The sequence below is a fragment of the Myotis nattereri genome, assembly GCF_964212035.1.
Source record: "Myotis nattereri genome assembly, chromosome: 3".
NCBI classification, from domain to species: Eukaryota; Metazoa; Chordata; class Mammalia; order Chiroptera; family Vespertilionidae; genus Myotis; species Myotis nattereri.
The window spans coordinates 188,176,686-188,203,107 of NC_138077.1; the positions used below are offsets into that span (position 1 = coordinate 188,176,686).

Here is a 26,422-nt window from a genome sequence, read left to right on the forward strand (position 1 = left end):
CAGAACCTGGGCTTGCTATTGTTTCCTGTGGGGCCTTATATGGGCCCTCACATTTGTTAGGAACCCCTTCTATGGGTTTCCACATTGTGATTGCCTCGGTCACCCCCAGCTAGACCACAACCCCCATGAGGGCACTAGTGTTAGAGGCCCCAGTCTGTATGTATTAAATGGAAGGATGGAAGGATGGAGGAAAAGAAAGAGGGAAGGGCGGGGTGACAAGATCACAGGTGAACCTACTCCAGCCCTGGCATTTGCCACCTGAAGCCTAGACATGCCTGGGCCCTGAAAACCAATCATCCCGTCCCCAGCTTCTACAGTGACCCGGGCTCCAGGCCCTTCCCTACCTCCACTCCTTCCTAGTATCTTGATTTCTCTAAAACTTGCCGTGCCAGGAGGATGGCTGGGACCTGAGCTCTCAGCAGCCTGACCAGCCTGTCCTGCAAACCAAGGCACTGGGGGCAGCAGTAATGGAGCTGGGGCTCCTGGTCCTAACCAGTGATGCCCTGGAGACGGGGCTGGCTATGCCTGGGGACTCAGAGTGGGGCTGCCCTCCCTAAGCCCAGCCTCACCTGGTAAATATTTCATCCTCAAGCTGCTCAGCTAATCCCTATTAATTTCAATACCGCCGCCTTGCCTGGCTCAGCTCCCAATGCATTATTTATCCCCTTTGTTTGTTTGTCGCTAACAGGTGGGCCCCAGCGGAGCTGCTGACTGGGGACAAGCCTACTCCATCACAGTGTGGCTGTGAATTAATCATGAGGACTAATGGGAACCACCTCAGCTCCAGGCACTTCTCAATCCGCCTCCCCTTGCCCTGGCACACAGGGGTGGGCCAGGGCCATCTCAACTCAATTTAACTCAATTCAAAACAATACATTTTACTTACTATCTGCCTACATGAGTCAGATGCCATGTTATGCTTTGGGGAGACAAGCTGAACAAAACAGATGAAAGTTCCTGCCCTCAGGGAACTTACAATCTACTGGGGGAGAGAGGCATTAAACAACTCATTTCTTAATTCTGACTGTGACAGTGTGTAAAAGGAGTGCAGGGTGCTAGGGAGTACGCTGGGGGACAGGAAGACTTGCCTGGGGAAGCAAAATCTGAGATGTGCTCGAAGGATGAGTGGGTATTAATTAGGCCAAGGGATGGGAATGGGGCGCCCAAGGGAAAAATGAATGTGGGAAGCCTTACGTGAGAGACGGCGTGGCAGGTTCCAGGAAATGAGGGCGGGCATTGTGCTGGGGGACAGGGACATGAGCGCGGCTTGAAAAGGGGCAGGGCCCTGCCCTTTACCAACAAGGCCCAGTGGGAGACACTCTTCTCCCCGAACAACCAGCATTTGTCCTGGTAGATCACCCTGAACACCTGATACAAACACACTCACACTGCCTCTGCTGAGTTGAGCAACACCTGATTTCTTGACTTTGTGCTCCCAAGAGATGGTCAAGACCATTAACCCCCAAATGCAGATAGGAAACTCTGGGGAGCACTTGGCCTGGGGGCTTGTGAGGAGCCTGCGTGGGCCCTGCAGCACTCTGAGGCTTAGGTGCGCTATGGCCGAACAGCACAGGATACGCCATGGCCCCCAAGGGGAGACCAGGCACAGGGTGGGGACCACTGACCCACCGCAGCCACACATGCTCAGACCACCTCTCAGGAAGCGACTCCCCTCGCTTCTGAAAACCCAGTACTGGACTGGGCACCCAGAAGACCTCAGTAAACATACATCTTCTGAATGAATGACTGAACAAAAGCGAATGCCCAGCAGAGGGCTTTTCCCCAGACACACCCCTCAAAACTCTCCCAGGGATTTAAGTAGACAACTGAGCTAACTTGTACTCAGGGTTTTACAGCGCTTTCAAATCCTCAGAGGAAGCCTGGAAAGGCAGGAGCCATCATGAACCCCAATTTAAAGAGAAGAACCAGAGGCCCAAGAAGGTGAATGACGTCCGCAGGACCCGCACCTGGAAGTGATGAGCCTGAACTAGCAAGAGGCCAGCCTGGCTCCAGAATATCCACAGATCCACCCGCTCTGTGGGCATTTCCCTAGGAATCTCTCTCGGTGACTCCAGGGACCTTAGCTCCCAAGAACGATCCTAAAAAGCACCTGGCTTAAGAATCAAGGGCAGCTCTGCCAGGGCAGGCGCCTCATTGTGCACATGGTCGGGATTTGTAATTCGATTCAAAGTGGCCGCTTTGAAAATCCATATGTCTTCAGGCTCCCCGTACATCATGGTGTCAGGTCCTGGAGCGGAGGCATCCATCGGAGGCTCCCAACACCACGGTCTGTGTGCCCGCACGCCTGATCCCACCCATGCCTGTCCCTGGCTCCCAGCTGCTCTGGCAGCACTCCCACCCTGTGCCAAGGCTCCCGCTAGCTGCCTGCTTGGCCCACCTTACCCTTGCCTCCACACTAGTCTGGCTGCTGGGCCCCAGCCCTGCCCCATTTGCCTCCTCTGCCCTATCCAGACTCTGCTTGCTCTCTTGGAACTAGGAAGCCAGCACAGAGGCAGCCTCGATAACTCGCTAACGTGCTGCCCATGCTGTTCTTAAAAATTTATGACTGTGCAACATGAAAAATCCGGCTGAGGAGCCGTCATTAGCGGCGCTACCTTCCTCCCCCACCAGCGCCACCCTCGTAAATTGAGATTTATGGCTGCGGCAGGCGGGTGGGGTGTGTGCAGGCAGTGAGGATGCTGTGGGGGAGACAGGGAGAGACCGATGAGGCGGCGGTGGGGCCAGGGGCTCCCCCCTGCGGCAGCTCCCGTTTATCACAGTCGGCTGTGATACCTCCTGAGAGAAGGCCTGGCCTCTTGGCCTCTGCATTGATTCCACTAGCACTGCGAGTGGATGGGGAGGGGCATATCCGGTGCCAATCACTGGCTTCTTTAGGTATAGGACCAGATCCTGAGGACCAGGTGCTAAGCAAAGGCCTCTTAGCAGGGTGATTTGGGAGGAGGAAGGTTGGACCTGGGGAGAAAGTATCCTTTTTGTTGGGGTCACAAGCCTGGGCCCCCAGAGTCAGCTTCTCTAACCAGAAGCATCCAGGCTGGGCTGTGATTGTGGTATCTCAACCACAGAATTGAAGGGGAGGCAGGGGGGGTGGAATAAGGATGCCAAGAACCTTCCCTTCCTTCTCCTTTCTCTGGCAAGAAGGGCCACTGGAGAGGCCAGTAAAGGTGAGTGCAAGTGCTGGACCAAGTCTCAGCCTTCGGAGGCCAGGCTGGGGCTGAGGAGAGGAGGTGATCCCACCAGCCCGCCCTCCCCCTCAGCAAGCCCTCCCGTTACCTCCCCTCCTCGCCTCCCCTGCTCACTTAGCCCTGTCAGCCAGGCCATTATGAAATTGGGGTTTCATTTACAGACTAATTAAACATTACAGCTTGTTCACAATTACAACGCGGGGATGAGGGAGTAACTAATTACGGAAGAAATGAGCTAACATTTATCTCTGCTCCCACCCTCCCTCTCCCCGCTGCCCCCCCAATCTGGCTTCCTCCCACTCTCTGGTCAGTACCAGCTCAAAAGGCTTATTTCCTAGGATGGGGACTGGAAGGACCCCCCACCCACCCGGGACACAAGATCTCATTGCAGTTCCCAGCCACTGGGGGAGGGGCTTAGCTCCGAGGGCCCTGCCTAGGGACAGTCCCGGCTCTTGCACAAGTCGCTGTGTGACTAGAGCAGGGCCCTGTTTCAATATGTGGTTATAACATCTGGGCTGGGGTGGGGGTCACGCCTGCCCTTTGGTGTACGAGTGTGACAGTACTGTGGGGCTCTATGGATCTTTACCGTGTGGGACGAGGTTTTGGTGTGGCTGCTACAGACAACAGTGTGTGTGATGGGGTGTGAGCTCTCACCCCCCAACCCCAGAACAGAACAGAACAGAGAAGAACTAGGTGGCTGCAGGAGGTGATGCTCCAAGCAGGCCTGAGATGTGGCCCTGGCAGCCCCAGGCCCGAATCTCCCCTGGGAGGCCCCATTCACTCTGAAGCAAGAGCGGCAGAAGGGTACCCTGCCCTGCGTCTCACCTTGTCCCTGCCCTCAGGCTGGCCTTGGCTGCTGGCCAGATGCCCCCTGGGGTCCAAGGAACCTTGGGGTTCTGGGGGCCCCCCGTGGGCAGGAGTCCTGAGCTTGGCTGGCCTGCCACAGCGTTTAATAATAGTAACAGGGAGAGTAAGCGTTTCCATCCTTCCTGCCTTTGGGCAGAAGAAGAAAGGAAAGAGGAGGGAGCGGAGGGAGTGGAGGGAGCGGGCTGAGGGAGGCTTTGAGGCCTCAGAACTCACATCAAACAGCCGGATCTGGGCCTAATTGTCTGACCCCTGCCCCTGCCTTCAATCAGCTCTGAGGCTCCCCGCCCGCCCCTTGCCTAACTAGCAGCCATGTTCTCCTCATTAGAACAAGCTCCCCTTGCACACGTGTCCCCGGACATGTTCCCAACACTCCCCGCTCCCACCCTGCCTGGTGGGTGGGTATAGCTGGAGCCCAGTTTTGGAGGGGCCTCTGGGACAGCTACACCTTAGCCGCTGGCCTGAGCTGCTCGGCCCCTCCCAGAACTGCAGGAGACTGGGTGCCGCGTGCTGTGACATCCCTGGGCAGGCTCAGCGGCGGGAACATTCTGTCCTCTGTGTGTCCTTCTTGCTACAGCCCAACTGTCTCAGACACAGCTCCTGAGGGCGGGGGGTGTTTGAATTCTGTTCCCTTCTGTCTGGTTCAGCCTGGCAGGGGATCTGGTCTGGGTCAGGGTTTGTGTTCAGAGGCTACAGGCTGAAGGAACTTGTCTGCCTACTGTACATGGAAGGTTCTTTTAAATGGATCCAGGCGTGGCGATGCGTGTGCGCTTGGGGTTGGCGGCATGACAGTGAGGAAGTACAGCTTGCCGATTAAGAGCTCTGACCCTAGAGAGGTGTGTGTTTAAATTCTGGCTCTCCACATCCTTGCTCGGTAGCCTTGGGTGAATGACAACCTCCTGAGCCTCAGTTTCCTACCTGGTGGTATCTCCTATCTCACAGGGTTTGGGAATTCAATGAGACAACAGACATAAAGTCCTCTTGACTACATCTGACACCTGGCAAATGTTGTAGAAGCTATTGGTACAGATGGGGATTCGGGCCAAACCAAAGACATTCCCCTCTCCGTCGGCCCTGGGCCCCACCCTTCCCAGCTGGGCTCTGGGCGCTGGCCAGTAGCGTTAAGGACTGGAAGACTGTGGGGAAGGGTCCAGAGTCCCCCAGAAGATGAAGAACAGCTCCCAGGGGCACAGCTAAAACCAGGGCAGAAGAACCTAAGCTGGAGCCTAAACTCAGAGGCAAGGATGTCACACAGCAGCAACAGGTAGGAGGGGCAGTGCCCAGCTTAAGGATTGTCAGGGGGCACTGGGTTGGATGAGGTAGGTCAGCAGGACTGGTCTAGGAGGTATGGATCGCCCCATGCATACTGTGGGCAAGGGAGGAGGGCTATTATGAACACCACTGGAGCACAGCTGTCTGGGCTGCTCTAGGAATCCATTCCCAGGGTACCAGGCCTGTACAAGATTGGGGGAGGGGCCCTGACATTGTCTCTCACCTTAAACCAGTGGTAATGACTTGCAAATATTGATGAAAACGCAAACTAGTGAGATTGTGTTTTTCGGGCAGTGAAGGTGGGGAGAAGGGATAAGGAGGAAAATAAACTGAAATGAAGTCCGGTTATCTCCCATCTGTGGCTGCTCCTAATCCCCCAGCCCAAAGGAATCCAATGCAGCCCCTTATCTGCCCTGTCAATCACTCCATCACTACCCAGTGCTTGGTGGGCACCGCACACCCTCACATACACTCAAGCACATGCTCACACATGCACACACACGTACACACTCACTCCACCGACTCTTGCGCCAATACTCCCGCCCACCCCCAGCCCATTACTCCTCTGAGTAGGAGCAGCAAGCTCGCGGGTCCTGCCAGATGGATGCAATTTGCATAATATCAGCAGTGGAGGCAGCAAGATCACCAGGGGTCAGGGCGCTGACATCCCCGCACAGTCTATCTGCAAGTGCTAATTTGGCCGGCATTGATCTGTCTTTCTGATTTCTTTGTCATTTACGTCTGCGATGGTTTGACAGGAGATACAGAGAGAGACAAGGGGAAGCCTGGCTGGGGCCCGGGGCTAGGAAGGTAGGGAAACAAAGATTGTACTTCCCAGTGCAGCACACACACAGAACACATACATACATATACCAGAACTTTCCTCCATCCATCCGTTAGTCCACTCATCCATACGTCTATCCATTTTCCATCTGTAGTTGCTACTGAAGACCAGAGCATGATGTCTGGCAAAGACAAAGTCTTTGATGTCCTTGGGGCTCCAAGGGTGCCAGCTTGGGGAGGGAGGTGCACACCCTCTCCCTGAGCACCATCCAAGCAGGCCAGTGGAGACTCTGTGCCTGGAGAGTCCTCTTCTCTCATGGCCATCCATCATCCTCACTTTCTTTGGGAGACACCACAAAGAACAGACAGGAGTGGGGGTAGTGCTGGGGAAGCATGCACTCCACTGTCACTGGGCCCTCCCCACAAGGCAACTGTCTGAAGCAGGGGGAGGTCCCCTCTAGGACAGCCAGGGAGGGGCTATCAGGCCTGCTGGGGCCTCATATCAATACTTCACACCATCAGGTCATCTGAAAACCAGACACTGGGCTCTTGCTAATTCTGAAATCCAAGCTGAGCCAGAAAGTCCTGTATTAGATTATATTTAAAAGCCACATTCTGTTGAACCCTGGGGCAGAGTCCCCAAATTCTTCCTTGTGTTGGGAGGAAGGTTTATCACAGGGATGGAGGCCCTGCCAGGATGGGAGATGTCACAGGAAAAGGGAGGGGCAGAGATCACAAACCTGGGAAGAAAGAGCCCACTGCAGAGAAGTGGACATGGTTAAGGAGGCAGAGGGCTTGAGCCATCCACAAGGGAAAGCCGCCTCCTGCTGGCCACAGAGGCTGTCTGGGCCCCACCTCCTTTCCCTTGGCTATGCTAGCAGAGGCAGGGTGATCAGAAGGAACTCCCTGCTGGGCAAGAGGGGGGCTGGTGTTTGCTGTGTGCTAATCCTAGGCCTGAGGTCTTCAGAGGGACCCGGAGAACTTCAAGGAGGGGAAGGCAAAGCTGTACTGTAGGCGAGCTCATTAGCCAGCACCCCCACACCTCCACTAGGAGGAGGGCGGGCGGCCCAGGGAGCTGGTGGCAGAAGCAGCAGAGAAAAGGCTGTCACTGTCCTTTCTTCCTTTTGGTACAAGAGTCTCCCTGAGCCGGCGATTCTCCTGCAGTGACACCTCTCACGGGCACTAATGAGATCCATGTCACAGAGCTAATGCGCTCTGACTAGGCTCTTGATAGACACCCCACTCCTTTAGGGGAGACCACAGGCCAGTACTGCCCTCCTGGGGCCAGACCCCCATCCTGCCACTTGGCAGCCCAGCTCTCTTGCCAAACTGTGCTGGGCAACAAACTCCTGAGAGAATCCACTTGTTGTCTGGCCATCCTGCCTTACCAGGAGCCTCAGAGGGACCCTCCTCAGTTCCTGAGCAGAGGGGTTAAGCAGCCAGGGCAGGACCACCCAGCTGGACATGAGGGAAGGTTCCAGTTATTCTCCCAGACAGCTGAAACCAGCAGTCCATGGGCCTCCACGTCCCAACAACTGGTGAGGTTTACTAACACTTCCTTTGCAGACTTCCCAAAAGAAAGAAGCCAAGGAGGCCTGGGTCTTGCCCTTAGAGAGGTCAAGTATGTGGGGACTGATCATTAGCAAACAAATTATGATCAGGGACTAAAGGTGTATTCTGTACACCCTCACTGGGGGGGCCAGGCAGGATTCTCAGAGGAGGTGGCCCCTGGAAGATGCACAGGTTTTCCTGAGCCAAGAGGTAGAGAGCAAACGGAACTCACAGAGTAAGGACTGTCGGGGTCAGAAAGAGGTCAGAAGCTAGTGGTTGTGGGGCCTTGGCTCTGAGCGCGACTACGGCAGGAGAGAAGGGGCGGCAGTGCTTCCTTTCCGTTCTTCCTCAGTTGTTGCTACTGAAGCTTTGTCACGGCCTGTAAGTTCCACTGACACTGAAGGGAACGAGGGAAGTGAGCTTATTTTCTTCCTTCTTGTCTCTGTTGGTAGCACAAAGCCTGACACTAAAAGGTACTCCCAGTTCTGCACAGTGATAAGAACATAGGCTTAGCATTTATACGGTCCTGGGTTTGAATCCTGACTCCTCAAGTCAATTGGCTGAGTGACCTCAGACAAGTAACTTAACTAGTTAAGCCTCAGTTTCCTGCCTTATACAATGGGAATGATGATGTCTGCCTTCATAATACTGGTGTGAAAATTAAATTTGTTAACATAAATGCCCCCAAATAAGGTGCGTGTCTTGCTGACCCTGGGCTGAAAGGAAAGAAGCACAGCACTGATCAGTCCCTGTGGAGGCTGCCTGCCGAGAATCTTTGGCCCAAGCCAAGGAAGCTGACAGAGCCCACGAAACAGCCAGTTCTACACACACGCAGTCCCTCCTCACCCACAAGCCGCTCCAGCAGCTCTCTGCTCACCAGGCTCACCAGGCCAATCCCCCCCCCAAGAGGCGTCCTCCTGACTGCGAGGCCATGCTGACAGCCCACAGCCCGTCCTCCCAGAGCTTCACTGCTTCCATCGCTGGGCCCCCTCTCCCTCAGTCCCCAGGGCCAAGCCGTTACCCGCTCCTGGACGGTGCCTGTGGGCTCTGTGAGGGCTGGGCACTGTGTCCCACTGTGTCTGTCATCTTCACCAACACATTTCTAGCACTTATCACATAGCAGGAGCGAAGTAAATGTTCACTGACTTGGTCCTGACTCATTCCCACAGCCACTGCTGGCTCTGAATTAACCATCACCCCCATGTACCTTACTGCACCTCCCCTTCTGCAGTTTCTCCTCACTAGTCTTCCCTGCACACACTCTTGGGCTGTTCTGACCAGGTCACTCCTCTGCCCGGACGTTCCCACACTCCCCCTCAAACAACTCAGCCACCCATAGCCATCCTAACAGCCATCTCCCTTCTGTAGCTGCCCCTCCCATCAGTCCACCCCTCCCGTATGCCTGCTCCCTTGCTCTCTCAGCACCCCCACCACTCAATGCTTGGCAGGAGTCCCCGCAATGTAGACCCCACAGGCTTCTCCTGCTACACATACCTAAGAAAGAGGCTCAGGATCATCAGTGGGTTTAGGGTCATTGGTAATCTGGGAGAACCAAGCAGATCCTGGAGATGGCTAAGCTATGGGATCTGCAGAACCCTTGCCCAGCATAACCAATGCTGCCTCACCCCCACCCCCAATATACATACCACTCCCCACTCCAGGCTGGCAGCTCCTCACAGAGTTAATTAGCACCATGTCACTGAGGACCAGCCTGAGTGGCCAGTGACAGGAGCTGACCCCTGACCCCAGGGCTGGGAAATAGTCCACATCAAACTCTTACAGCACGACCCTTTTAGCACGCACAGTAACTCGGGGCACCGCCAGCTGAAGCTCATTAAAGCTGTCTCTTTGGCGCGAGGGCCATTAACCTCACTGCTCAAAACCCATGCCTCCCCTCCCCGCCTCTCCCAGCCCAATTAATGCCCTGCATCTTCCCTCCCTTCCAAGAACCCTCACCCACACCTCAGAGCCAACCAGGAGCTGGCAGGGCAGCTCCCTTCATTCAAAAATACAAACACCAAATACCAGGAATCCCCAGTGTCCTTGAGTACCCACTGTGTGCCAGGCACTGCGCAAGCCCTTCACACAGCTGACTTCCCTGAACCTTCCCAACAGCCACGAGAGGCAGTAGCACCATCCCTTGTCCAAGGTCACAGGGCTCTGGACGGTAAAACTAGAACAACTGGCTCCAAAGCCCTACTGTGTTGTCGCTCACAGCCTTGGGCTGTCCCCTGGGGCCCACCCAGATGGAAAAACCTTCTCTTATAAAGAAGAAAGGAACACTTCAGGGGTCCTAACCCAGAATTGACATGAGTGAAGAGAGAATGGCACCACTGAGTCCCAGGAGGCAGCAAACAGTGGAAACAAGGAAGCCCTTCCTCTCAAAAATATACCCTGGACAGATACATGGAGGGAGGGCACCCAGCTCCCTGTGCAGGGGGAGTTAACCCAGTCTGGCTGGTCCCTGCCACTGGCCAAACTCAATTACAGGCAGTTCCTCCTCCCCTGGGCCAATGCAAGTCCTCTCACTGGTCCTCGTTCTCTGGTCTCTCCCTTTCCCATCACTCTTTCATTGACTCATCTACGTGTTCATTCACCACCTGACTGGATTTATTGAGCACCTATTAAGAAGTAGTTTGTGCAGCACAGAGTGCCTCAGTGTGTCTGAATCAGAGCTCTGATCACGCTGTTTTCTCACAAACCTCCTGTCTCATCAAAACCTCATGAGAAATCCACTCCCTTTAACCTGCCATCCCAGGCAGGTTACGTCCCTACTGATTTTTTAGCCATTCCCTAACCCAAAGGTCCCACTGCAGTCACTGGAAACTATTTGTAGATGTCTCACCTGCCATCTCAGTATGCCAGGCTTCCTCGTGCCCTCAGGCTTTGTACACTTCCCCCTAAGAAGAAAATCCTTTCCCCATTTTTCTGCCTAACAAACTCCTATTCATCCTTCAAGGATCTGCTGACTCAAGTGTCCTCTTCTCTAGGAAACTTTCTGCTCACCTCCCAGGCATATCACCTTGCTAAGTTTGGGGTCGCCACTAGATTGCATAGAACAGCAGTTGGGAGACAACAGCAATTGCTGTGGGGTACCCCCCAAATCCTTACCACACCCCACCCCCAACAAGAATGATACAGGGCATCCCAGAAGTCAGTGAGATGTAAGTGAAGGAGAGAAGCCATTTGGCAACAGAGAAAACCTTGTTTGGGGCAGCCCAGGTGTTTCTAACACAGCCCTCAGCGGCCTGGGTAGCAAATGCCCAGTTCAATCTCAGTCTCCTCCAGGATGTGAGCTCCCTGAGGACAGGAACTTCTACTCAGAATGCCCAGCACCCACCAGGCACCAATGATGTCTGTGGAAAGGATGAGGGGCTCATCTGTAGCAAGTGACTGGTTCCTTTGGTTTATCTTGCCAGTCCCTTCCTTCAGCCCCTGATACCTTCCCAAAGGTACATTGGTTATGATAATGTCATAAAGCCACCCAAGAATACCCCCGTTCCTCCCCACTGGGAACAAAGCCTTGCCTGCTAAAAACCATTTGCATGCACATGTATGCACATGCACACAAAATAAGACACATAGAAATGAACAGACATACTTTCTGACAAGCTGATGACTGCTCCCATATACAGACACATGCCCTCAGGAAAATATAGAGATATACTGCTATACACATGCATCCCTCAAATATAGACATACACGGATACACATATACTCTTAGACACACGGAGACATGCAGCTGAAGTTGCCAAATGTACATGCACGCGCACGCGCGCGCACACACACACACACACACACACACACACACACACAGTCACTCACAGACAGACACGTATCCATACTGAGAGATGAGAGGCTAGCAGAGCCTCCAATGCCTAGAACCATGGCCATTTCAGCTCCTTCCAAGCAGTAATCCCCCTGAGGGTGCACCCCCACCTGGTACCCCAAGTGGCCCCTCCCAACCCAGGCACCGTTCAATGGAGGCTGCTGCTCCTGCGGGGGAGTCAATACCCTGTGGACGGAGCCATCGGTCAGAAGGACCCCGACTAATTAAAAGCTGGTGAGGTTTAAATAATTCATCTCCTTAACTCCCATTGATCGCCCAGTTTAGTGGCCACAGACTTGAAACAATATTAAACAGCCTCCTCCAGCTCCACGGGGGGTGGGTGAGCTGACATGTACCCACCTCTCTGAGGACATCTCCCACCAGAGATTCAGTCAGAGGCAGGGGTAGCTTGGTTTGAATCCAAGGCCACCTGTGACCCACCCAAAGCCCAGACCCCAGTCTCCTCCTAAATATTGTTTTGAGAGACCCTTTCCAATGGTCTGGTTTCATTCTCCCTTCATACCCCCCTTTCCCCGCTCTCCCCAGCTACGGAGAGCACCTTGTTAGAGCTCAAAAAAAGCCAGAGAACCCCTCTGTGAGCCAGGGGACTGGGGCATGTGGACAGGAGACTGACCAGGCTGCCAGGGGGACATGTGGAAGGACTGACCAATGCCGCTGTGGGGCCGGCCTATGTGCTGCAGGCTGAGGCCCTTGTTCATGTCTAGAAGTCCGTTCTTGGGCCAGCAGCCCATGGCGAAGCTGTAAGCCTGGAAGACAGGAGGCAAGAATGGTTAACAGAGGCCCTGACCCTGAACCAACCCATCACTCCCCCCATCAAACCTTTCCCCCAAGGACTTATTCTCATCATACCACTTCACGATCGTCCCCTCACGGGGTCCCCTTGCCACCCAAAACCCCTTCTGCCTCTAGAGCTCCCTTTCTCCTGGGCATCTCCCTCTGGCCCTCACTGGGTGCCCCCTCACAACTCCTCTAGAGAGCTCCTAGTTACTAAGACCCTCCTTGTCAGGACCCCGCCTCTCATCACGGGACCCCCTTCACCTTAAATTCCCTCCTCTCCAGAGTCCTCAGCACTCTGCTGGGCCCCCTCCCATAGCATTACTGGTCGCAGAGCCTGTGGTCCGGACGACTTGGAGACTAACGTATTCAAACTTCACAGATAGGAAAACCAAAGTGAGGGGGGCCCCACCTGCCTGTGGTCAAGTTGCTTTTGACCCAGAGACAGGCGAGACTGTAGAAGGCTGAGTGCCATGTGAGTGTTCAACTGGGGAGGGGTAAAGTCACCTGGTGACTCAAGCAGCAGTGAGGGGAGCACATGAAGGGTGTGTGTGTGTGTGTGTGTGTGTGTGTGTGTGTGTGTGTGTGGTAGGAGAAGCAGATCTCTGCTGAAGGTCAAGTGCTCACTTATGCATATTCAAAGCGGCCACCCATCGATCTGTACTTAATTGTTTTCCTGGGGTTGGGGAAGGAAGTGCTGGGGGCATCGATCTGCTCAGACCCCCAGCACTTCATTGCTCCCCTCCATCCCCTACTCCTGTCACCTGACAGCGGCCAAACTCCATGGGGAAGGAGGAGTAAGGTACATGGCAGGACAGGGACGGCACCTGCTCTTACAGTCCTTACAGGCATGATGACCTGATGTCACAGGTGAGGAAACTGAGACCCAGAAAGAAGAGACATACAAGGGTTAGAACACCATTAAGTGGCCCATTGGGAATTTAATTCCTGCTCAGCCTGCTGGCAAAGTCCTGGGCCCCTACCAGTGGGCTTGCATAGCTAGCTGACACTTCAAACATTATCCTTCCACTCACTTTAGAAGTCCCCAAACATCAGGCTGCCTTCTCCCAGTGGCAGGAAGCATGTGGGACAGTGGTCAATGGGGATGAAGCTTGGGTGAGTCCCCAGAAGTTAGATGGTGAGTCCGCTGATGATACTAAAGTGACCGTAGCCATGGTCAGACAGGCACTGAAGTGCCCCTGCCCATCACTATGCCCAAGAGGTCCCCAGCCCACCACAGACTCCTTCATAAGGGAGAGCACCCAGCATAGGTTCAGAAACAAAGGCAGGAAGCTGGACACAAAGTCCGTGCCAGGGCTGAGGAGCTGGGCAGAGGGCTAGTATCCTTCGTTCCCAGCAGCAGGAACCAAGCCTCGGCCACCTGGGGAACTGAAAGGCTAGGAGTCAGTGTACTTCACCCTTAGCACCCTCCAAAGCCATTATCCTTGACCACAGAGGTACTAGCCACAGCCCAACTTCCCAGCCAACCCTCCCACCCTTTCCCAAGTCACAGCTGCAACCACAAATTGGGGGCTGAGTGTGAGACTCAAGGACAGGGGAGAGGTCGCTGGCTTTGAGCCAGGGCGGAGCTGGAGCTGGGAACGCAGGCGGGGAGGGAAAGCAGCCAGTGGGTGGTGCAGAGCTGAAGAAGCTGCTATGCATGGTCAGGGCCAGGGCTGGAGTGCAGTGGGCCAGAGAGCAGTGGCGGGCTGGCTTTCAAGTACTTTAAAATCACTTACAAAGGCCGGATTAAACGATCAGAAATTCCATTTAATAGGACAAATAAAGAAATAACAATCTACTCTATCAGCCCGGAGAAGGCAAGCTGGATAGTTTTTTTTCTCCTTCTAAAAAGGAAAAAGGGAAGGAAGGGAAAAAAAGAAGGATAATGTGTGTTTACTCAAGCAAAGAAAAAAATATTTAAGTGATGTCGGGGAGAAGATTGCAGTAACTAGTGAAGAATAACATCGTCTACTTTGCTGTCAAATCACACCCGAATTTCAGTAATAGATTCTCGGCTGACACTCAATTCAATTCGAAGGTGATCCTGCTTTATCCCAGCCCATCAAATATTAAACACTTGCATTAGCAGGTGCTGCCGCTTCCCGGCTTAAAGCGGCGGGCGGGCGGCAGGGCTGCTGAGGCCCCTCTGCTCTGCTCTCGGCTCAGGGACAGGGCAGCTCAACGTTATCTGCACGTCATCCTGAGTCTTATCGCAGCTAAGCGAGAAGACCACTTCAGATAACATTAGACGCTTGCCCCAATGGTGTCAGTATGATTAGATTATTATTATAATAATGACTCCCCAAGAACTTCCCCCGACTGGGACATGTGGAAGGGGGGTGGAGGGCAGCGAGCCCAGGAGGACCAGGCTGGACCAGGGCAAGCCAGAACCCACGGCAGGAAGCAGGGGCACCAAGGAAGGCGGCAGCGCCGGTCCGCCTGACGGATGCCTTTCAGGAAGGGCAGTCTAGCTTGTCAGAGCCAGGGCGAGATGAATTGGCGTCTCCACCGTGGCCGCGGGTGTCATGCCGCACAGTTTCATATTCCCAGATAAGTGTGATAACCAATTGCTGCTGTGACATGGCCTCATCCAGCACTTCCTCAGGGGGGCCCAGGCGGGGGAGGGGCAGTGCGTGCACATGGGTCTGGCAAGCTCCTAATAAGAGGGATTTAATTTTTACAAATGCTGCTTCCAGCGGGGCCTTCACATACCAGCCAAAGTCCAAAATGATATTAAAAATGGTTAATTAAAACTGCTCTTCTTCAGCCTGGGCTCTCCCTCTGCTGCCCTGCTGAGAATCCTGGCATGTCTCCTCCAGGCACTGCCACATACTCCTGCAGAACTGAAACTTCACGCGTGACCACCAGTCTCATGGAACCCCTACGCACAGTAAGATGGACAGTACCTCAAGCTACCCCTGCCACCTCAGGTACCTTTCAGGCACAGCCAGTGGACACAGAGCGCCACGCAGCGAATACAGGGTCCTATAGCAACCTGTGCTCCCACCTATATGAGGTCTGAATACTTACACCTGCTGCCCTATGCACTTGTACCCACATGCCCACCACCCTCAGCACACATTTCTAAAGTCCCTGCCCTCCCCCCAGAAATATGCACTACGGAGCGTGCATACCCATGCAAGTGTGCACCCCTCCTTCCATTCCCACCCCCTCCTGACATCCTCCCTAAGAGATTACATCCACCCAGGATTCTTTTTTTTTTTTTTAATATATTTTTATTGATTTCAGAGAGGAAGGAAGAGGGAGAGATAGAAACATCAATGATGAGAGAGAATCATCGATAGGCTGCCTCCTGCACACCCCTAACTGGGGATAGAGCCCGCAACCCAGGCATGTGCCCTTGACTGGAATCGAACCCAGGACCCTTCAGTCCACAGGCCGACACTCTATCCACTGAACCAAACCGGCCAGGGCTCCACCCAGGATTCTTAACAGAGACTTCCTGGGAGTCCATTTCAGAACAGGGTGGTGTGGGCTCTGTCTCAGATTCTGGCTGGGAAGTCAAGTCTGGGACCCTGGGAACCATCAGAGCCGGATGACTCAGGAGGCTGTCAACAGGGACAATGGAGACAAATAGGCCCATGTGGGATTGGAGGCGGCTAGGAAAGCTTCCTGGAGGGCACCAGGTAGAAGACATAGCAAGGGGCAAAGGAGAATGGCAGGAGCAAGCTTGGCGAGTGCATAGGCAAGGGCGTGGGTGTTGCTGGGGCAGCCAACATGGACAGGAGTCATATCTTCAGATGCTGCCTCCCAGCTCTGTGCAAACTGGCATCAATCGAGGGGTCTACCGCCTTTCCCCCACTGCTTCCTATTTCCACTCTTTCTCTTCTGCCAGCCTGTGTGGTGTTGGGTTAAGGGATCCAGTAGCTTTCTGACCTTGATCAGTGCGGGGCAGGAATCTGTTTTAAGAGCTCTTGCCAAGATCTGTGCCTGAGCCCCTTTTTCATGCTGGTTCCAAATTCTCTGGGTGCCACTTTTCCAGCTGCACTTCTGTCAGCCTTCAGGCCCACTTGATGGGTTCCTGACCAGAGGGTGGGGCAGGTGGAAGGATGTCTGAGGAGCCCAAGTCCTGTCCAGGGTAGGTGGAGTTGTGGTGAGAGATGCTGGTCCACCAAACTGCGCCCTCCCAGCCCTGTGCCAGGCAGGCATGCACACTTCCCTTCCCCTGGGCTGCTGTAATTTCCATGCGCAGGGAAGCAGGTGCCGAGCTGCTCCCGGCTGGCTCTCCCCTCTCGTGCTCTGCCCGCCTTGGCTGCTGCCCCATTAGCTTAGTGGCCAGCCATCTGCGACGGGCCTGCCACGCAGCCCTGCTGTAGGCGCGGCGGGTGGCCCCCTGTGTAACAGGGAGCTTTGCCATTAGCGCCTTTAATATTCTGACACCTCAGCACAGCCTGCTATTACATGCAAACGCTGATCGCCCTGTGAAATTACATTGCTGGGCCCGCGAAATGGAATCGTGTATAATCAGCCTCCTCCATGCACTGTCAGTCCCATCACAAACACGGCGCCCGGCGGCTTACGGGGGCTTAGCAGCTGCGACAAGTGTATTGGGTTTAATAGATGAAGTAGCCCTCATCGGCAGCAGCATTAGATCCTTCAAAGAGGAAAGAAGAGGCATCGACAGCTGCTGGGGTGTCTTTGCCCACCCACTCACTACCTACCAGGGCCCTTAGAGTAGGGTGGACACAGAGGGAGCAAGAACCCAGCTCAAACTGCAGACAGAAGCACAGACTACCCTGCAACTTCCACAAAACCCAGAGCTCCCAAGCCAACACCAGCACACCGACATACCCAATCTCTCCACAAGTTGGGGAGGAGCAGGCCTTTAAGCAGATCTCTGGGTGACTGTCACCCTCTGGGCCTAAGGCTGATGGGCCATTTGCCAAGATGAGGAACCAAATCAAACCAAATGCCATTCCCATGAACACTCAACTGACAAAGCTGTAAACATGATACTCTGGAGGATAGGGGAGATAAAGTATGACAGTTGTAACTACTACCTAATAACCTTTTTATCTAACTGGCCAACAGTTCTTTAGTTGGTGAACCAAGTACCAAGGTCACAGGTAAACATGAGGATGGTATGCTCAGGAGCCCAGTCTTACAGAAGGGCAATGTCTGGGCTCAGCAGTTAGACAAACCAGAATTTGGTTCCCAGTTCTGCCAGTTATTGGCACTGTGATTTTGGATGAGTTATTAAACTTCTCCGAGCCTCAGTACTACAAAATGGAATGGTGGTCTTTCTTCCAGGTATACCTACGGTCACTCAGGAATGCCTGTCCCCCTGCCACCTCCAAATACCCTTGGTGCCATCGCCCAAAATGCACATTGCCTTTGATAACGCTGTTCCCTCTCCCCTTCCTGGGCTCAGTCTAACACACCAATTGGGGCAGATTGTATTTTTCAGTCTCCCATCTCCCATGTTCTTCTTATAATGTGACTCAAGAGGGGGAGTCTTGAAATAGGATATTTTTTTAACTTTACTATTTCAACCAACATAGTAATGTGCAAGTAATACTCTGCAACCTCCAGCAATGCTATATAATATCAGAAATGCTAAACAGGTAAAGACATTACAAAGAAAGAGAACTGCAGGCCAATATCCCTGATGAACATAGATGCTAAGATCCTCAACAACATATTAGCAAATTGCCTCCAGCAATATATTAAAAAGATCATACACCATGATCAAGTGGGATTTATTCCAGGGATGCAAGGCTGGTACAATATTCGCAAATCAATAAACGTGACACATCACATAAACAAACTGAAAGACAAAAATCATATGATCATATCAATAGACGCAGAAAAAGCATTCGACAAAATCCAATAGAGGGAGCATATCTCAATATGATAAAGGCCATATATGACAAGCCTACAGCCAACATCATACTCAATGGGCAAAAACTAAAACCATTTCCCCTAAGAACAGGAACAAGACAGGGATGCCCACTTTTAGCACTCCTGTTCAACATAGTATTAGAAGTGCTGGCCATAGTGATTAGACAAGAAGAAGAAATAAAAGGCATCCATATTGGAAAAGAAGAAGTAAAACTGTCATTATTCACAGATGACATGATATTGTACATAGAAAACCCCAAAGATCCCATAAAAAAACTACTAGACTTAATAAATGAATTTGGCAATGTAATAGGATACAAAATTAAAACCCAGAAATCTATGGCTTGTTTATATATCAATAATGAACTCACAGAAAGAGAAACTAAAAAAAATCCCATTTACCACTGCATCAAAAAAAAAAAAAAATAAGATACCTAGGAATAAACTTAACTAAGGAGGTAAAAGACCTATACTCGGAAAACTACAGGATGTTGAAATAGAGGCCCTAGCTGGTTTGGCTCAGTGGATAGTGTTGACCTGTGAACTGAAGGGTCCCAGATTTGATTCCAGTCAAGGTCACATGCCTGGGTTGTGGGCTCAATCTCCAGCAGGGGGTGTGAAGGAGGGAACCAATCAATGATTCTCTCTCATCATTGATGTTTCTATCTCTCTCTCCCTCTCCCTTCCTCTCTGCTATCAATAAAAATATTTTTAAAAAGAAAAAAAAGAGATAGAGGAAGACATAAACAAATGGTAGAATATACCATGTTCATGGATTGGTAGAATCAACATCATTAAAATGTCCATACTACCCAAAGCAATTTATAGATTCAATAAAATCCCCATTAAGATACCAATGGAATATTTCACAGACCTAGAACAAACTCTCCAAAAATTCATATGGAATAAAAAAAGACTCCAAATAGCTGCAGCAATCCTAAAAAAAAAAAAAAAAAAAAGGAAAGAAATGCTAAGGCCAATTACTCATTGGCTGGAAGACTTGCCCTGGAGCCATCAGCTGCCCTGAAGTAGTTAGACTGCTCTGAGGCAGCGATGTTGTGAGGAAGCCCAAACAAGCTCATGCAGAGACCACAGAGAGAAGCCACAAGACTAGGCAAAGAGAGATGCCCAGCCTGCCCCCAGCTGCTCCAACCACACACTGTGCCAGTTCCAGTCACTGACTACAAGTGTGTGAGAGAACATGAGCCAGTCTACCTAATTGAGCACTTAATGAATTTCTGACTTACAGAACCCATCAGCTAATAAAATAGTTGTTTTAAATCACTAAGTTTTGGGGTCATAAGTTATGCAGCAATACTAACTGGAAAACCAATATAATGTTCTTTGAAAGTTATGTATTAGAGATTATAATCTTTATTTTATTTATTTATCCTCACTCGAGGTTATTTTTCCATTGAGTTTTTAGAGAGAGTGGAAGGAAGAGGAAGAGACAGAGAGAAACATCAATGTGAGAGAGACACATCGATTGGCTGCCTCCTGCACACAACCTGACCAGGGCGAGGGAACCTGCAACCAAGGTACATGCCCTTGACCAGAATCAAACCTGGGACCCTTCAGTCCGTGGGCCAACCCTCTATCCACTGAGCCAAACCAGCTAGGGCTAGATTATAATTTTTAAAGTCCTCCATTGACTCCATATCCCCATCCGGAGCTGCTGCCTGTTCTATTAATAACCAAACTTCTCAAGGTTTTCTCTGCTCACCCCATTTACTTCCCTCATCACTCTTTAACTCCTACAGACTAATTTTTAGCCTTATTATGCCACTTAGCTCCTGCTAAGGTCAAATCTTCACCATACTGTCCACATCTATAGGCAATTTCTGGTTCTTGCTGCCTTCACCACTCAGCAGCCTGCTTCATCTTCTTCTTCTTTTTTTAAAAAATATATTTTTATTGATTTCAGAGAGAGGAAGGGTAAAGGAGTGAGAGATAGAAACATCAATGATGAGAGATAATCATTAATTGGCTACCTCCTGCATGCCCCACATTGGGGATTGAGCCCGCAACTCAGACATGTGCTCTGACTGGTAATCGAACCATAACCTCTTGGTTCATAGGTCGACACTCAACCACTAAGCCATGCCAGATGGGCAAAAAAACCCTTCTCCTCTGGTTTTCTCAACATCCTATTCTTTGAGTTTTTTTATCTTTTCCCGTCAATCTCCCATATAGTCTCTTTTGCATCTGGTCATGCGATGTGTATACTCATGCACTCTCTCTTCTTCTTTTTATCTACACTCTACAACTTTTCCTGGGTGATTTCTTCAACTTCCTCATCTTCAACCGCTCCAACTTCTAAATCAATATTTCTTGCCTCTACTTGAGTGTCAAACATATATATTCTGTTGTCTATCTGGTATTTCCACTTGGATTTTACTCAGACACTTCCTTCTCAATATGTTTAAAAATCAATTTCAACAATCTCCCCTACAAATAGCCCCTTCTCCTGGGTTTCCAAATCCCAGTGAAAGTTGTTACCACCTGCCTGGTCTACCAGAAAAGTGGGGGTCAATCTTGCTTCCTTCTTCTTCTTTACCATCCACTAAGTCCTGGGATTGCTGTTCATGCCTCTAAGACTTGACGGAAGAAATTCCTTCAGCCTACCGAGAATGCTCTCTGACTTCTCCCACTTTTTGTCCTAATGAACATATATTTCTCTTTCAACATTCAACTCAAAAGTACCTTCCTTTACTAAGTCTTTCCTAACTCAACTCTTCTTTTTTATCCTTACCTGAGGATTTGGTTTTTATTGATTTGGGGGGGGGGGGGGCGCGGGGAGACAGAGAGAGAGGAAAGAGAGAGCTAAACATCAATGTGAGAGAGGAACACTGATCAGTTGTCTCTCCTATGTGCCCCAACTGGGGATGGAACTCACAACCTAGGTTTGTGACCCGATAGGGAATCAAACCTGCAACTTTTTGGTGCATGGGATGACACTCCAACCAACAGAGCCATCCAGCCAGGGTCCGACTCATCCCTTCTGTATGCTCAGTGTTCCCTGACTACCAGCATACTTCAGGGGCCCAGAGCTGCTGCTGCTTCTGCCCATCAACAGAACCTGAGTGGGATAATTACTGTCTCTGTGTACTGAACCTTCCTGCTCACTGCCTACAACAGGACAGCTGCCTCTCGTGCACGGGACCACCACCACAGCAAAGGCAGGGGCTGCGCCACAGGTGCAGGGTCCACAACCTTTGGAGAACAGTGGCCAGCTCAGTTTGATCGCACGAGGGCCCTGAGTCTATTTTCAGTTATTCCCAGAGTGTCATCACTGAGTCAGAGGGGACCTGGGGACACTGAGGTTTCTGGGATGAGAACCAGAGAAGGAACTCCTCAGCCACGCTGCCTCAGCCCTACAGAAGAGGCTGGCCTGTCCGGGGATCCATGTACTATCACAGAGTCCAAGGCAGTAGGTCAGTCTGAGCCAACTGCCCAGGGTGAGAGTTACATTGTGAGTTTTCTTTGTTTTCATTACAATTTCCTCTCCCATTGCTTCTTTTAAGCCAGCCCTTTCCTCCCCGGGGTGCTGGGGATTGAATGAAACACCACCCCTGGCTCCAATAAGTGTATTTCAATTACATCTGTCACTGCATAACGATATAATGATATATCATGTGATATTAAATCCATGGTAATCATATCAGGGATTTTTTTTAATCGTGCACTAATTGCATTATTACATCTCTATAATTAACAACAGGAGGTATGGAAATTCAGTTAAGACAGAGAGCTCAATGTACTCCCCCCACACCACCCTTGCCCTAACTCCCCAAGATTAGGCCCAATTAGGAGATGGGGGCTGCAGAGCACGAGCAAGATGGGCCAAAGCCCCCACCTCTCAGTGCCTCAACCATGGGCAAAGCTTTCAGCATCCAGGGCTGGCAGAAATAGGCCAGACGACGGAGACCAGGGTCTGCCCTGTGGCTGCTCAGGAAAGAGTCCGAGAAAGGCCCAACGACAAGGCTCAGCTGAGCCTTCCAGACCTCGTGCCACTGTAGCACCAAGTCTTCTCCTTGGGAAGGGTGTTACCTTTCCTTCAAACCAGCAAAGCCCTCAAAGGTTCCTATAAGGCACAAAGCAAGTTCTAGCCTCATGGCCACCTGGACAAGAATTCTTCCTGCTACTGCTACACATACTCCCTTCCCTTTGACCTAGCAGCTCTCAACATCACCAGGTCCAGCAGCTGTGATGTCTCTGTCTCTTGGTCCTATCATCCATGAACTACACAAACCCAATTCTTCTTGGGCCCATGCCTCCCCAATTCTCACTCTAAAGTCTGGTTCTTCGTATTGCATGCCAAGTGGGTTTTGATAACCATTGGGGTCATTCCCCTACTCCCCAAAATGGTTCAGATTCTTATGTCCTCCCACCTAGGCCTATATGGAGAGGGGACAGGCTCAGGACTGCAGCTTGAACTATGTCAAATGGCCCTGTCTCTCCCACCCCCTTCCTGATACTGAGCTGTTGGGCTAATCCCCTGAGGGGTGTCAGAACCAGTCTGCAAAGCAAAATTCTGTGTTTCAAGTCCAAAGCTTTGAACTTGGCATGTAACTAGTCCTCAGTGAGGGGCAGGCATTTTGCTAAGTTTGACTCTCAGAAGTTGGACAGGCCTGAAGATAAAAGAGAAAAATCATGTCCTTTTTCCTAATAAAAAGGAGACACTAATAGCAGTCAGCACTTAGGCAAAGCACTTTAAGTTTCTAAAGTGCTTTCCAAATTAAAATATAATCCTTTACGGAGCACATGACACCACCACCATCAACCGCCCCTCAAACACGAAGGCATGTGCATGCTTGTGCACAACACATGTACCTCCACTTCCTTGCTCCTTGGAAAAGGGTGTCCAAAATCTCCATCCCAGACCCCCCTCCCTCTTCACTGGCTTGCTCAAATAACACACACTTATTGAGTAACTACCATGTGTCAAACTCTGGGCTAGGTGCCAGAGACATACAGATCAAGTAAATTGTCTTCAAGGGGCTTCCAAGCTAGAAGAAGAGACATGTAAACATGTATGTAAACTCACCACACAGTGAGGGACTGAGGCCCTGCAAGAGGAGAAACCCTAACCAGGCGTGGAGGAAAATTATTGAGAAGGACCAAGATGGCCTTCAGTGGGACATCCAAGGTGGGCTGCCTAGAGAAGGTGGACATGTAGACTAGGAGGAGCTCAGTTCAAAACAGTCCTAAGAAAGTGTGTAAGTGGCCCAACCGGTGTGGGTCAGTGGTTGAGCACTGACCTATCAACCAGGAGGTCACGGTTCAATTCCTGGTCATGGCACATGCCCAGGTTGTAGCATCAATCCCCACTGGGGGGTATGTAGGAGGCAGCCAATCAATGATTCTCTCTCATCATTTATGTTTCTATCTCTCTCTTCCTTCCTCTCTGAAATCAATTTAAAAAATCTCTCTATATAAAACTCTAATATGCAAATAGATCAAACACGGAACAACCCAACAACTGGTTGCTTTGGTGTGTGCTGACCACCAGGGGTTGCGCGTGGAACATAGTGGGAATTGGCTGCGGTGGAATGGTGGAGCAGGTGAGCGGGGGTGCTAGAGCAAGGTGGGGTGCCGGTTGCTGTCATTGGGGTGAGCCTTTGATGGTTACTGAAAATTCTTTGCTCCCGCATGCTGCAGTTCTGCCTGGCACTTGCACCTGCTGCAGCACCGGCCCCACTCGCACCTGCTGCCGGCGCCAGAGCCACCACTTGCACCCACTGCTGGTGCCTGGTGCCGGCCTTGATGGCTCAGAGCTGTCAACGGGTGCAAGCGGTGGCTGCTGGCCCCGATCACCCCTCAGAGCTTCTCCACCTCCCCCTGCTCCTGAGGGGCGATTGGGGCAGCAGCTGTGGCTTGCACCTGCTGAGGGCGCCAGCCCTGCTGGCACCCGCTGCTGGTGCCAGCCCCAATTGCTCCGTGTTGTCAGTGGGTACAAGTTGAGCCGGCTCATGGGGGCGGCAGTGGTGGCAGGAGCGAGGCTGCTGGCAGACAGGGGACCAGGGGCAGTGGCGGGAGGGGCTGGGCAGGAGCAAGGAGGATGGGCCAAAACCCACCCCTGTGGCCACCGCAGCCTCGCGGCCCACAGTTCCTTTCAAGTTGCACGAATTCGTGCACTGGGCCCTTAGTAAATTAAAAAAAGAAAGAAAGTGTATGGGTGGTGCATGACACTGTGGGAGTAGATAAGATCAGCCAGGAAGAAAATAAATGCCTTCAGCGTCAGATAAGGCCCTTCTCTTCTCTGATGTTTAGAGGGAAAAAAGGAAGGCTGAGAGGCAACAGCCTCCTCTCCAGGCACGCCCAATATCCTGGCCCCTGTACCTCCCTTTGTCAACTCTACCTTCACTCTACTCAGGTGTGTTATGATGGAAGAGTATAGACTTAGGAATCACACTGATTCATTCACAGCAAACATTTACTGAGAACCTGTTATATGCCAGGCTACATGCATTCACCGAAGGCTTTCCAGACCCTGGCAACTCAAATGTAGATCCTGTCCTCAGAGAACCCACTGTCCTTTGAGGAGAAACAGACATGGACACCAGTAAGTGCCCAGTCACTGCAATAGACAATAATCAGAGAGAACTGCAGAGGGATATAAAGGAGGAAAGTGCTCAGGCTCAGAGGCATCTGGAGTCCAGAATGAGGAGGGCTGCCTCCTACTCCTCTCCTCACCACACAAGCAGCACTCAGCTGGCTGGGACAGAACTCTCCCTGCAATCTGCAGATTGGGCTGGGGGCAGGGTGAGGAGAGCCCTGAACCAAGGCTGGGAAAGGGCTGGTGACTAAGAAGCAGTGAACCTAAGCCAGGATCTCCTGATTGCAAAGATGAAGGTTATAAGGCCGTAACCAAAGCTACAGAAGAAAGGCTCACTGTATCATCCCAGGATGAGGGAAGGGGCACCTTTAGCACAAGCAACAGGACTTGAATAGAAAATAGCAACTCGAGTTCCCAGGCCTGTTTCCCCATTGGAAAGTGGGGACTTAATTGCTTGAATTCTTAAGTCCCTTCTTGATCTGAAATTCACCAGATCCGAGGCTCTTCCATCTCCCACAAGAATTAGGCTTATTTCTGTCCTCACACCTTTGCTTATGCTATTTTCCTACCCAGAACAGCAGCCTTCCTCTACTTTCTCCAAATCCTGTCTGCCAAGATACCACCTTCAGGAAGCCCTTCCTGATTTCTCTTCCTCCCTCTTCCATGTCCAATCCCTCCATAGTTCATATCACAGTTCTCCCAGAAGCACTTGGCTTAACTGCATATTACATATGGTCTGGTATGACTGGTCTATGGACTGCCTTATTACTCCCTGACCCCTGACATCCATGTCAGGGTAAGAGGGAAGCTCTACTCTCACAAGCCCTAGAAGCAGGCAGAAGTCTAGGTCCCTGCCCCCTCTGCCCAGACCCCTTTGAGAACTCGATAGGCCTCCACTTGAAAAGGGTGCTGAAAGCAATGATGTCTCCAAGTGCGATGGGAGATATTTGTGTCTGCTTTACCCTTGGCTTTTTGCTCTGGTTCAGGTAGGAGCGGGGTGGGCTGGCTGGCAGATCTGAGAGCGCGGCACGCCCCAGCGGGCAGGGCACACAGCGCGGAGGAAGGCGCGAGTCAGTCTGGAGTGCTCCCCATTTATCAAGCTCACGCAGGCCGCCAGCCGAGCGAGTCTTTCTATCATTACACCTCTCAAAATCCGATTCATACCACTAATCCTGCCTTCATTCTCCCAGATTAATAACATCTCTTTCAACCTTCACAGTGTGATAAATAGACAAAGAGAGAACAAAAGGAGAGACAGAAGAGAGAGAAAGAGCTGGAGCAAGTCCCCATAATAGAGAGCCGAGAAAGAGGAGAGGGAAAAAAGGAGAGAGCGCGAGAGCAGGCAGCGGCCAGAGACTACAGCTCCCTTAGAGAGCCACTGAGGAGAGCAGGCGCTGCGCCCCGCCATGCGCTCTGCTCTGTCCCCAAGAGAAAGAAAGGCTCATTAACAGCTCCTTCCTGCCTGTACTTTTGTTCAAATTCTTTTCTTCCCTTCCTATCCTGCTTTAGGTCAAATTCCAGTGAAAATGAGTCTTCTGGCTTCCCGGTCTCTTCCTCGCCTCCCTGCCAGGCACTGGCAACAGAGCTGTATCTCGGCACAAGGCAGGGCTGGGAATGGGTTTAGCACGGGTGGAGCAAGCTGGCCTAAATGCTTCACCAGAGCCATTTCCATAGCCTGAACCTCTGCTCCCTTCCCTGTTC

At 51.7% G+C, this 26,422-nt stretch overlaps 1 protein-coding gene across 17 annotated transcripts in view; it reads right to left on the reverse strand.

Annotated features, from left to right (window-relative positions):
- Positions 1-26,422, reverse strand: part of ERI3 (ERI1 exoribonuclease family member 3) — a 132,532-nt gene that overhangs the window by 12,339 nt on the left and 93,771 nt on the right. For 12 of the 17 annotated variants that reach the window (XR_013995645.1, XM_081085565.1, XM_081085566.1 and 9 more), the window contains one exon: positions 12,170-12,269. The exons of the other annotated variants lie outside the window; for them this stretch is intronic. Coding sequence is in view for 11 of the 12 variants with exons in the window: in XM_081085565.1 (XP_080941691.1) it covers positions 12,170-12,269 (100 nt within the window). In the remaining variant the exon portion in view is untranslated. The remainder of the gene's footprint in view (positions 1-12,169; positions 12,270-26,422) is intronic. 17 annotated transcript variants of the gene reach the window in all.